The sequence below is a fragment of the Cornus florida genome, unplaced genomic scaffold (genome assembly GCF_030987335.1).
Source record: "Cornus florida cultivar Cherokee Brave unplaced genomic scaffold, ASM3098733v1 CherokeeBrave_3.0.0_Hap2_Chr07, whole genome shotgun sequence".
Taxonomy (NCBI): Eukaryota; Viridiplantae; Streptophyta; class Magnoliopsida; order Cornales; family Cornaceae; genus Cornus; species Cornus florida.
The window spans coordinates 14,202,994-14,216,031 of NW_026775577.1; the positions used below are offsets into that span (position 1 = coordinate 14,202,994).

Below are 13,038 nucleotides of genomic sequence, written 5' to 3' on the forward strand. Positions count from 1 at the left end.
TTAGAGCATCAGGGGTGGGGGAGCAAAAGTGGAGTATAGATAAACTGAAATATATAGGTATACAATGAGTGGATGGTTTGGGTCAACTTTGAAGTCTATCCTAATTAATGTTGATCCATAAGTGGTTGGAAAGCTCTTTGAACCTACTTTCTAAATAAATACAACCTAATTTGGCCTTCTTAGAGGGACTTACAGTCAATTTACTCTGAGATTTTTTCGCTGGCTGAATGTTCTGCATTTCGAAAAAAGTTATAAAATCAAGTACAAAAGTTTCACCTTATCGTACTTAATCAATGATCTATATCACTTTTAAGGTTATAAATTCATAACACTTTTTAGCATCAAAGTTGAATTCTAATTGACAAATTAATTAGAAAAATATTTTATCAATGAATTTTAACATTATTAGCATAAGTAACTTTATTATATAAAATAATAATAATAATTCGCCTAGTGGGTGAGAATTCCTTTATGAAGTATCATATCTCAGGTTCGAGCATCTGGGTAAATAATTTCTGTGGAGATATGTACACGTTGTGTACAGGCTGAGCCCTAATTAGTAAACAATTTCCATGGAGATGCGTACATGATGGATGTGTACATGTTAAGTTGTAGTCAAGCTAAGCATCGATCTTGCCTGGTGCCTGTAGATAAAAAAAAAAAAAAAAAAATTATTAAAAATTTGCAATTCATTTCTAACACTCTTTGTCATACTTAAGAGATATTTAAATATTCATGGATATGCTTTGATTCAAAATTTTGTGAGAGAAAATAATAATAATAAAATAAAATAAAAATAAAAAATAAAATCATTTTTAAGAAGATTTATTTTTTCAATAGAGTTCAAAAATGGTTTGCTATTGTCATTTTAATTTGTCTCTTTGTCCCATATGCTAATTTTTATTTTTTTCCATTCTATTTTAATTACAATTCATTTTTCATATTATATTTAATTTTTCAAAAATGTGTTATAATCACTACATTCACTACATTACATGTTAATTTTGACGAAATTTTTTACTTTTGCAAGTTTTCATTATGATCTTTTATGAATATTTTAAATTTTTAGCGGCGCACTTCTAAAATTATCAAAATGTGATGGTGCATGTATATTCTCTCTATGGAAAACAAGGAAAAGTAACATTTTAGTAGTAGCTATTAGGAAATGCAATTTGGTGGAAAATTTGTTAAAAGGGAGAAAGAATGAGCAGTGTTATACATTTTGAATTAAAATTTGAGATTTGATTTTGAATCTGATATGGTAATAACTAAAAACACATTAATATATTCTATTTTTGTGACGATTTTTGTGAGCGATCGAGCACTATCAGGCTATAAGGTGTCATGATTTCACATCGTCTAGGAAAGGTGAAGTGCTATATGTAAGGTTCAACACCCTTCTATAACACAATGCGTTTTAAAACTGTGATTGTCATGAACCTACCACAACTCCGGAGTTAAGTATGTTTAACAACAATATTATGTCTGAATAGGGTATGGATTGTTACAAATGGTATTAGAGCCGGAACCCAGTCTAAAGTGTGGCCAATGAGGACGTTGGGCCCCATGGGGGTAATCATGATGACCTCTGTGGGCGGGTGTGGTATGGGCGAGTATTGTTCGCGCTTTAAAATGCCATGGGGGGGTAATTGTGACGACCTTTGTGGGTATGTGTAATATGGGTAAGCACTGACAAGTTATAGAGTGTCATGATCCTACATTAGTGTTGGGGAAGGTGAAGTGTTATATGTAACGTTCAACACCCTTTTATAACACAACAAGTTTTAAAGTCATGATGGCCGAGAACTCTGGAGTTAAGCGTGTTTAACCTAGAGTAATACCAGAGTTAAAACATATTTAACCTAGAGTAGTACCAGGATGGGTGATCAATGAGAAGTATCTAGTTCAGGAAACAAAAGTGAACAATATTATCTCTAGATATGACGAGGATTGTTACAATTTTAATACATATTACACTTTATTCTTTTATGTATTTGTGTTTCCTATTTTAGCAAATTAAAAAAAAAAAAAATTGTTAAAGGAAAGAAAAAGAAAGAACAACAATTACACTAGGTTTTTCGATATAATTATAAAAACCTTTAACTAAATAATGTAAATTAGTCTTATTAATGAGAAATGAGTCATTCATGGTAAACGAAATTGTAACTTCTAGTTTTAGTTATTTGACGATTTAATAGAAGGGAGTTCTTATTCATGAGAAAATTGTAGTTTCTAGTTTTAATTATTTAATAATTTAATAGAAAAAGTCCCCCAAATGAATTAAAGTTATAAGAGGGCTTGGTTTCCATAAATCATAAGTTTTGCTATTTTTCTCTCTTTAAAAAAATTATTTTTAAAATACACAAAAGCAGCCAAATAAGTTAATTTAAGATAAAATCACAAATTAAAATTCGTGAAGTATGGTATTTTCGAATAAAGAATCCATTTATTATATATATATATATATTTAATTATCAAAGATTAAATTTATTTATCAAAAAATATATATATAATTATCTTTGCGCAATAACTCATGTTAACCAAAGATTAAATTGATGCAGTGTAAAATTTATTGTCGGAAAGTAATATGTGTATATATATATATTTTCGGTATATATATAATTATCTTTGCGCAATAATTATATATATATTTTTGATAAATAAAGATAATTATATATTATTGTACTATATAATTATCTTTCACTATATAGGCGCCCCCACAAGGTTCGGTAATTAAATTACGTACAATGAGCAATTGGAGAAGAGAATATGATGTGGATCCATATTAATTTTAGGCTGTTGCGGACCACACAATGTTTATTGACAAGTGGAGTTTTTTGGAGGTTTATTTTGAAAATGATGGTCAATATGGACATGGAAATCTGTCTATTTGACGCCTAACGGGTCAAACGGTGCATGAAAACTTCAACAATTAATTCTATATCACTGTTAATAATAATAAAATTTAAAGAATTTTCTTTATCATATTAAAGTTTTTTGAAAAATTAAAAATATTAAAAATATATATTACATAGAATTTAAAAAAATAAAAATTTTACCCAATTCTGGATCCTTCTTACAAAGTAATAACAATGATGTTTAATTTAGGTATGAAAAGTATTATACATTCTTCAAAGGGCGAAAGGCAAAGAAAAAAAAAAAAAAACATCTTTGACTATCAATCACTTGCAAAAAAAATTCGCCTTATAAATATTTTTAGCAAGAAACTCTCCTCGACTATATTGAGGGGGGCATTTTGAGTGATTTTGAAATCAGAAACTCCTATTTTCCATAATAGGCTAAAAAGTATATTACTCTCCAGGTAAAAGTGTGCCGATGTAGATGTTTTTGTTCTAAAATTGTTTAAAACACAAGGCAGAAATTGGTCAGTGACTAGGGATGGCAACGGGGCGGGTTTGGAGCGGGTTTCCCTAAATCCCGCCCCGCCCCTTTTAATTTTTGTCAAGTCCATGCCCGCCCCAAGACCCGCGACGGGTTGAATTTTCATATCCAACCCCGCCCCGTTAGGAAATACTGTACCCCCGTGCCCGCCCCACTAACAAATTTTTTTCTCCCACTTTTTGGAACTTAAACTCCTGCTATTTAAATGTACAAAGCCTAGGAATGACACAACATAAATAAAATTATGTATTCTAACAAAAATAAAAAAAATAACATGCACATAACATAATTCAAAGAACATAATAAATAAAAATAAAAGTTTAATACAACCAAATTACAAGAAGGTCTAAGCTCTAACTTCCACCATAACCAAAACAAAAACAAATTTAATACCAAGTTTACATCCCAAATTAGGATTGTAAGAGATGGGTTGGGTAAGCCGCTAAAATAACTTATTAATATATATATATATATTAAATATAGTTATATGTGGGGCGGGACGGGGCCCCTAGGATATGTATATTGAATCCTTACCCGCCCCGTGACCCTCGACGGGTACAAAATTTGTATCCATGTCCGCCCCAACGGTATAATAAATGTTCCCATATCCGTTATTAACGGGGCGGAACAGGACGGGGCCCCGACGGGGCGGTAAAAATTGACATCCCTATCAGTGACACTAAGGAACAGGAGCACAGAGGCGGTAGTGATGTAGCCAACGGCTGTGATTTGGGGTGGAGGTTGCGGTGGAGAGAGAGAGAGGGGGGGTGGGCTGTGTCATGGTGATGGTGGTGGCTGTGTATATGTATATGTGTATATATATACATACATATAATAGAAATAAATAGTTAATTATATTTCTATTTTGGAGGTGAGTTTTAGTGGCGATGGTGGGATGGAGGAAATTGAGAGGCTAAAAAAAAAAAAAAAAACTGTTGAAGAGGGCATTTTCATCCAAAAAATTAGATAGAGATGAATGTCCGTTAAAATGCCCCCCTTCAATATAGTTGAGGGGAATTTCTTACTAAAAATATTCATAGATGAAGTTTTTTGCAAGTAAGTGATAGTCAGGAGGGATTTTTTGCAATTCGTCTTTCTTCAAAAGAAGAATAATGAATAATAGGGAGTAGTTTGACTCGCCGGACAAATTTAATTAATTTTATATGAGTAAAAATTGATAACAGATTACGTAACTAACCTTAATGATATCAAGATGATACTGTAAATATAAATTAAATTATTCACATTCTCACTCCTAAATAAAAATAAGATGCAAGTGAATCTTAAAATGAAAAAATAAATAAAAGTCACTATTTAGAAATAAGATGTAAGTGGATTTGACTTAATCATAAGAAAATAGGAACAAAATGGCAACACCAAAGTTGTATGCATGGCTGCTCATTCCTGAGTGGAGGTGGCGTCCACACTTTGAGCCCCCCATATTTAAAGCCATCCATCCGCACCAGAACCAATAGCTGGGTACTCCCATTTAATTCAAAGAATTGTTCGCAGCAATGGTCATAGTTACGATATTTATTTTGGTCACGATATAACGAATTTGGACAACGTCAGTATAAATTGATCGATACGAATCACATATCGAATTTAAAAAATGGTCGCGTATCGAATGACATGACGAACCATAATTCAAAGTATTACACTTTCACAATTACAATTAATATAGTGAAATCCCAAAAAGAATTAAATCACCTTTCAATTTATGACCTCGCTTTTGAGCGTAAGATATTTTTAAAATATATTTTTTATATTTTTTAATATTTAGTTGTCGTGCAAATGTCTCGATAATTCAGTGAATTAGTACATTCGCTGAACAAAAAATATTTTTTGTATTTTTTAATATTTAGTTGTCATGCAAATGTCTTGATAATCCAATGAATTAGTACCTTTGGTGAATTTTGGAGTATCAAGTTTCAACTCTCTGCATCTACTAATTTTACTTCTAACATTTTTTGTCTAGAAAATAAAAATTTAGTTGTCATAAAATATTGACAAAAAAAAAAAATAAAACCTAATAAAAATAACTTATTTATTAATTTTCAACTAGTTATTTTAAATGCCTCACTTGATGAACTTAAATTCAATCTCGACCTAAATCTTTGCAAAACACCAAAAAATAAAAATATTTACCTGAAATATATATATATATATATATATACACACACACACACACATACACTCTTATGGTTTTTTTTTTTTTTTTTTTTTTTTAAGAGATCCATTTATTATCATGAGTTGTCATTTTCTTTCCAACACACTCATACTTTTTTTTTTTCGGAAATTAAATCTTCTCATACTTTTCAACGTGTGTCAGTGTGTGTGTGTGTGTATATATTAATTAACGTTCTCCCTAGACATATATATATATCCAAACTTTATTCTAGTGACATTTTTTTTTTTTTTTTGTTACTTTTTAAGTAATTTAAATTGAGAATAAAATAATAATTAAATGTTATGTTTTTTTTTTTTTTGGGTTTAATTTTTTATTTTTATAAATGTGACTAATAAGAACCCCAACGACACATCAGTGAATATTTCTAATTTTCCCAAAGTCTAAGCGGTCTCATGTTTGAAATGAAGAATAAAAAGTAAACAATAATAAATAAATAAAAGAAATAGAAAAGAAAAATAAACTGAAACTGAAATGAATATAGAACTGTGAAAGTGTGAAGTGAGTTAAGCACCAGCATCCATGTGGGTATTGTTTAAAGTGGTCCATAAATATTGGACCACTCTTATGCGCCAATTTTATGCTCCCACCATTTTCAATGTGTGTCAGTGTGTGTATATATATATATATTAATTAGTAGTTCCCATCATTCGATTGCATTCATTTCCTACAGTCTTCTTCATAAAAATTAAAAATTGAGTTCAGAAAACATTTAAAAAAAAACTATAAATAGAAAGGAAAAACAAAACAAAACCATGAGTAAGAAGAAAACAGAGTTTTGAATGTCATAAAAAGATTTGCAAGCAAGTCAAATAATTCTACCTCTTTTGTTTTTTAAATTCTTTTTCTTTCAACTTCACAATTAGCAATATACATCAAGCAATGATATAAGAAAAATCCATTAATTTTTATTAATAAAAGAAAAGAATATAACTTTTCTCTAAAAATCCCAATCTGACTAATTGTAATTAGATTATTTTTCTTGTTAATTTTGAACTATTAGTGTGTGATAAGTGAAATACTAAAAAAAAAAAAAAAAATCCAGGGAGATTATTATTTTTTAAATCATTCCACTTTCTGTACTTTTCTCTCTCTCTATTCTCCTTTTAGTTCTAGTTTATTCCTGAATAAACAAGGGAAGAGAATAGACTTAATATATATTAATATATATATATTTTAAACTTAAAGGGGGAGAGTATTAAGTGGTTTGATTCCAATCAAAACTATGGTTACATAACTATTTTAAAGGGTTAAATTTATGTGAGTATGGTATGAAGTTATGTTGTACTCACCTAAATCAATCAAGTATATTCGAAAATTGAACTATTTATTATTATTTTATTAAAAATAATTTTTTTTTTAAATTTAGTATAATAAATAAAATGACATCAAATAAAAAAAAAATTTGAAGAGACAAAACTCACGTGGCCAACCCTATTAAAATAAAATCATACAAGAAACTAAATAAAAACAATGAATAGACAGGAGTGGTCAGGAGCTATAATTAAAAATTGGATACAAAAACCCTAAAGAGAGAGAAACAGTAAAGGCCATCAACTTATAACTACGTAGTGGACAGAAGACTCTTGAAAATGTCCTTTTAAGAGCTGGGTCACAACCATCGACAAATGAGACCTCAACTTGTCATACAAGCATTTATTGTTAACCTAATCAGACTATTTCCATCCATCATACACTTTCTCTAACCGTTTTTTTAAATTATAGTTTAATGGTACTTTTTATTTTTTAAAATAGAATGTTGAGATTTACGAAAACAATTTGAGTGCCTGAACTTCTTGTCCGAATAAAATATAGAAAAATGAAATTGTGATCAATAAACTTTTATATATATATATATATATGGGTAAGCATGTAATTCTATACCCATTGACCACTTTATTTATTTATTTATTTTTTTATTTTCACAATAACTATTTTATTTATATAGGAATTTTCAATATTCTTTTCTTCAGTTTCCCATTCCAAACACCGCGTATATTGAATTTTTTTATTTTTTTAAATTCCAAAAAAAACACCGCGAAATAAATGGTCAAAATCAATATAATAAATTATTGAGTTTGACGAGTAATAATATACGTTCGGACCCTGATTGGGTCTTAGCATGTTCGTGGCAAAGTTACAAATATGCCCTTCATTAAAGGCATGATTGAATCTTTCTTATCCGCTAATTCTTCGACTTCAAGTATCTTTCCCACCCAACGGCCTCATACCTCTGTTTCAAGTCTATACTTTGGAAGGCAATCAACTACTACTAAGCTCCTTAACTGATAGGAATGAACGTGTAGTGACCAATAAAAAGCGTGACTATGGAAGGGCTCCATATTCAAGCCCGTCCCGAGCACGCGACTACAACTAACACTCCTCTATAAAATCATTGCAACTAGCACTCCTTTATAAACTCCTTGTGGCTTTGAACTCTGTCACTACTACCCCACCAACCATAGATTTATCTGAAAACAAACTTGGTTCTTCTTGATCCAAATTTCCCCAAAATAAATGCAGCTCGTTTTCTAGCTCACCACCCAGATTCTCTAATCTTTGCTTGCACAAACACTTTGATTACGCGCCTATTCTCTGTCTGAACTCCTTTCTCCCTCTAGAATTCTTTTTTTTTTTTTTTTCCTCTCTCTAAAGGTCTCTGATTTGTGGCTGGAGGTGAGAGAATATGGCTAAAAAAAGCGCGGAAAGGTTGTTTGACAATACACCCACATGGGCCGTGGCTGGTGTCTGTGCGGTCATCATCATCCTCTCTATTGCCTTAGAAAAAATCCTTCACAGAGTTGGATCGGTATGTATTGCCATTATAAACACGCCTGTCCCCTTTTTTTTTTTTGGTCCTCTTCATGTTTGTTGTCTTTTGATATTGCTATTCTTTTCTTCATTTCATTTTGTTAGATATTAGGATAAGAGTGCAATAAACCCCCTTAACTGTACCCTAATGAGGAAAAAAAATCCCTGAATTTCTGAAGTAGCATGAAATCCCGTTGTTTGGTTGCACTTACGGAATGTAAAAGACCATAATGACCTTTAAAGACATTTGGACCCCACTAGTATCCAAACAAGCCTGACGTTTTGTCCTTTTTTTTTTTTTTTTCTTGTTTTTTTTTAAGAATAAATGTTAGGGGTTAGTTGGTGTCAACACTGGAACCTACGCATTCTAAGGAGGCATCTTACCAGGCTTTGGCACGTTTTGTCTTCCTTCCTCATCGATCTGTGGAGTATATCTGTATCTGCCTATATATGTATATATATGTTGTATGTTTTACATATGCGCCTGTTTCAGAGGTATAGTTTGAAGCTTTTGTACCCAAATGTTAGTTTAGTATACAGTGAGTAAAAATAAAATAAAATAAAATAAATCAAAACCCATTTACAGAACAAGAAGGTTGCATTCATCCTTGCTGGCCGCTCCTCTCCACCGCCGCATTTCTTCCTCACGGCTGAGCGCTCGCCGGTCCGTCACCGCCGCTGCACCACCCGCCGTCCATCACAGCCGACATCATCCAATGCCGAAACCGTCGAGGCCGTCTTCATCCTCTCCACCGTCCGAAGCCTCCTTGCTCGCCGTGAGTTCGGCTGCCGTTCAGTCCACCTGCCTCGCCATCACAGCCAGCCCGTCTCCATCAAGCCGCCATAGCCAAGCTCATCACCGCCTTGTCCGCCGTTTTGTCAATCGTGAGCTTCGTCGTCGCCTTTTCAATTTGGGGGTTCATCGCGTAGAGAGAGGGGAGTAAGAAGAGACCCAGAAAAGAAAAGGAAAAATAAGAGTCATCAGCCAATAGGCTGCTGACACGTGTCCTCAGCATTTTAGACTTTTGCCTTTTCCAGTAGCTACAAATTTCTGTGTCTAATACTGCACCAAGACCGGGGTTAGTTGCACTTAGGGGGGACGGGATGTTACTCCTCCGCTCCTTTTTTTTAATTGTCTTTTTCGTAAATTGTGATTATAAAGGCACAAAAGTAATATTATTTATGAATAAAAGAAATTTTACCAGATTAGTTAGGGAGAGTACGTACTTCCTGTTTTTTAGACATTTTTAGACAGATCATTTGAGGCTTTCAACTTGGAATTATGGAACCGAGTAGCTAACAAATGATTTTTTTTTTTTTTTTTTTTGTTGGTTATTTTTTGATTTTTAGGGTTGGTTTCATTAAATTCAACTTTAGCCTTTTTTTGATTAGGAAAACACTCTAACCTTTATCCCTGCTTATGTATGAAGCAATAGGAAAACACTTTAAACTTTTTCCCTGTGTATCTATGAAGCAAAACAATATATATGTTTTTTTTTTGTTTTTGTTTTTTGTTTTGTTTTGGTAACGAAGAATCAACCCACTGGCTATCCAATTTGAGCTTTCCCATTGTTTGCACTCCGGTTGCAAGCAATTGCCTGCAAACCACATGGATCATTTAAACTCAGGCCTCATGTTATGTTGGGAACTCACAGATGGGTTCAAACATGAAGAAATCTATTTTTGATGAACACACGTCAAAGGCCCTTCAGAAGTGGCACATGGCTGCGAAGAAGAAGCACGGGAGAACAGGAAGATCCCCCATTCGAACCCCTGGTGGAGGAAGCCCAACAGCTTCAATGGGTGGCTCAACATTGCCCTCCACTGGAACTACACTCCACCGGTTCAAGACTACCGGCCACTCAACCAGCTCATTCACCAACAACGACCTGGAAAAGTCTGATTATGAAGCAGACACTTCCAACTTGATTATAAAAGTCGACCACGATGATTCAGACACTGAAATCATTGTACCCCACACTGAGGAAGAAACCAGAAAAAAAGAAGAAGACTTCTCATTTGTGAAACCTGCCCCGCCGAAGTGAAGATGATGCTGTAAATTGCTGCCAAAACCATCGACACTTTGTATGATTTTTTGTTGCATGTATTTTGAGAAAATTTATAAATATTGATAAGCAGCTTCATTTTATGTAGTGGCATCTATTGTAACACTTGATGTGCTTGTTCATAAATTATAGTTTTCAGTCCACAATTTTGCCTATGTTCTGGGCAAATTTTGCTTATAGGTTCAATCTGAGAGCATGTATAAATTCAAACCCTCTTATTTGAGATGATGTTCGTTATATAAATGTTGTGTTATCCTAATGTATTTCAGATGATTTAAACTTAAGTCACATAAAGCTGTAAAATTAAATCATAAATAGTGAGAATTTGAACGCGAGCGCGCTCAAAGTGTGAGAGCGACACCTGTTGTAAGATTGTGTGACTTAGATTTAAACTACTATTTCTTTATAAATAAAGGAAAAAAGAAACTTATCTTATCGAATTGGTATACACTGACCTACTACAAATTACAAATGAAATGACCCATTCCACTTTTATTACTCTGAAATCAATCAAGTCCCTAGTTAGACAAATACTATGTTCTCGTTCTGGTTTTGATCTTTCTCAAGAAAATAGAGGATAAATTACATTAACTTTCCTTGAAATTTGTCATAATTATACGAACTTTTTCTATAATTTCTAAAATTACTCAAACCTACCCAAAAAAAAATTTGTAACATGGAGGTCCGTGTAGTTATGAAATAAAGTCCCTAGTTAGACTAATATTATGGTCAACTTCTGATTTTGATCTTTCTCAATAAAACAAAGGGTAAATTACACTGATCTCTCTTAAAGTCCGCCATAATTACATGAACTTCTCCTACAATTTTCAAAATTACTCAAATCTCCCCAAAAATCAAACGTTGTAACACGGAGGTTCGTGTAATTATGAAATCAAGTCCCTAGTTAGACTAAATATTATGGTCTCCTCTTGGTTTTGATCTTTCTCAAGAAAGCAAATGATTGTTGTGCCCTTAGGCTTCTATGCTATGTCTCCCTTTCATAGGGGACAAGGTGGATACTTGTATACCCATCTCTAATTTTCTATCTGACATTACTATGTTTTTGTTCACACACAATTTTCTAGGTTGGTGAAAATGGGAATATTGTGACTTTTTTTTTCCCCTTGCAATATATCATAGGGTTTTTTGTTTGTTAATATAATCTTTACGTACCCTAAAAATAAATAAATAAATAAAAATAATTATAGTAGGTCTCAAAAAAGAAAGTAGGTGGGGCCTGCTTGGCAGACAGTTTCACTTGTATTGGTTGTCAATCTATACACATGCAATTGTATATCTTTGAGCATTTCTGTGAAACATCACATTGCCATAGTTGGCTGATTTTGTGGGGGGAAAATCCTCTTCAAGGCACCTCTCACTGGAGGCTATCCATGGAGGGGTAAAATCATGACATGGCTGGTTGAGTAAAAAAGGTATTTACTTTAGCTATATATACATACCTATGTATCTGTTATTTATACAAGAATTTTATACGAAAGTGTTCTTTATACAAAATGAATTTTAATTTCCCCCCAAAATTGAAAAACCATTTCCCCCCAAAAGTGTTCTCTATATCCTCAAGTTAAATTTCATTATTTCCCTTTGATATTCAGGTCTCTCTCTGTTGATCAAGAATCCAGCCAAAGAAGAATCTGACCAAGCTTCCTAATTTTTCGGCAACCTCTTCAAACAAGCAAAACAATGTCCTACTAAAAAAAGCTCCGATTTAAAGTGTACAACATTTCGGTATTGTCATGGTTGGGAACGAGCTTCAAACAAACAAAAGGGAACCTATTCTGAAGAAGCACCATACATTCCGGCGAGAAGCAAAAGTATACCATATATTTCGGCGCGAAGCAGAAGTCCACCATACATTCCGGCAAGAAGCAAGTTGCCGGTCATTATACATAGGTTGTGATTTAGAAATATTTGTAATTTTATTCGAAATTATAAAACAAACTTTATCTTATTTGGCGGCAAGTCAAGGGTGACATTTGGTAACAGCCTTAGTAATTTTTCCTGATGAGCATGGAATCCTGTAATACCAGAATTTGAAGCTTGGTTTACATTGTTTGGAGGCTAGCCGAGATTTGGTTTGTTTGTTCTTCTGCATTTTCATGATTTTGAGTCAAGCTAATATTTAATTCGTTTGTTGTTCTGCATAATTATGTTAAATTTGCAGAGTGTGTGAATTTATTTATCTGTTATAAGTGTTGATAATAATTGTACTATTAATACAAAATTGATTCTAAGTTTTAGGTATTTGATAATTAGGATGGGGGTATTGAGAAAAAAAATAGATTTGACATATGATTTTTAGAGTATTATAGTTAATGGCTGATCTGTTGCAGTAATTTATAATTCAATTTTACATGTGATTTTAGTAATTCAATTTGTGATATATTAGTAATTTTGTTTTATATTTTGTTTGTCAAAAAACCTCTTAATTATTTTTTATTCAATAAATTAAGAACAAACAAAACAGTGTAAGTGTTGTTTGAAAAATCAGTTAATTGAAGTGAGAGATAATATATTTTCTAGTGGAGATATCTGTACTGTTACATTGAAATT

At 32.5% G+C, this 13,038-nt stretch overlaps 1 protein-coding gene across 1 annotated transcript; it reads left to right on the forward strand.

Moving 5' to 3' along the window:
- The first annotated feature begins 7,804 nt into the window (after nt 1-7,804).
- LOC132266491 (MLO-like protein 10) lies at nt 7,805-10,646 on the forward strand. Its single transcript, XM_059767373.1, has 2 exons — nt 7,805-8,399; nt 10,057-10,646. Exons 1-2 carry the CDS (start codon nt 8,277-8,279, stop codon nt 10,444-10,446), a joined length of 513 nt encoding a protein of 170 aa, XP_059623356.1. The 5' UTR covers nt 7,805-8,276; the 3' UTR covers nt 10,447-10,646.
- Nucleotides 10,647-13,038: the final 2,392 nt, after the last annotated feature.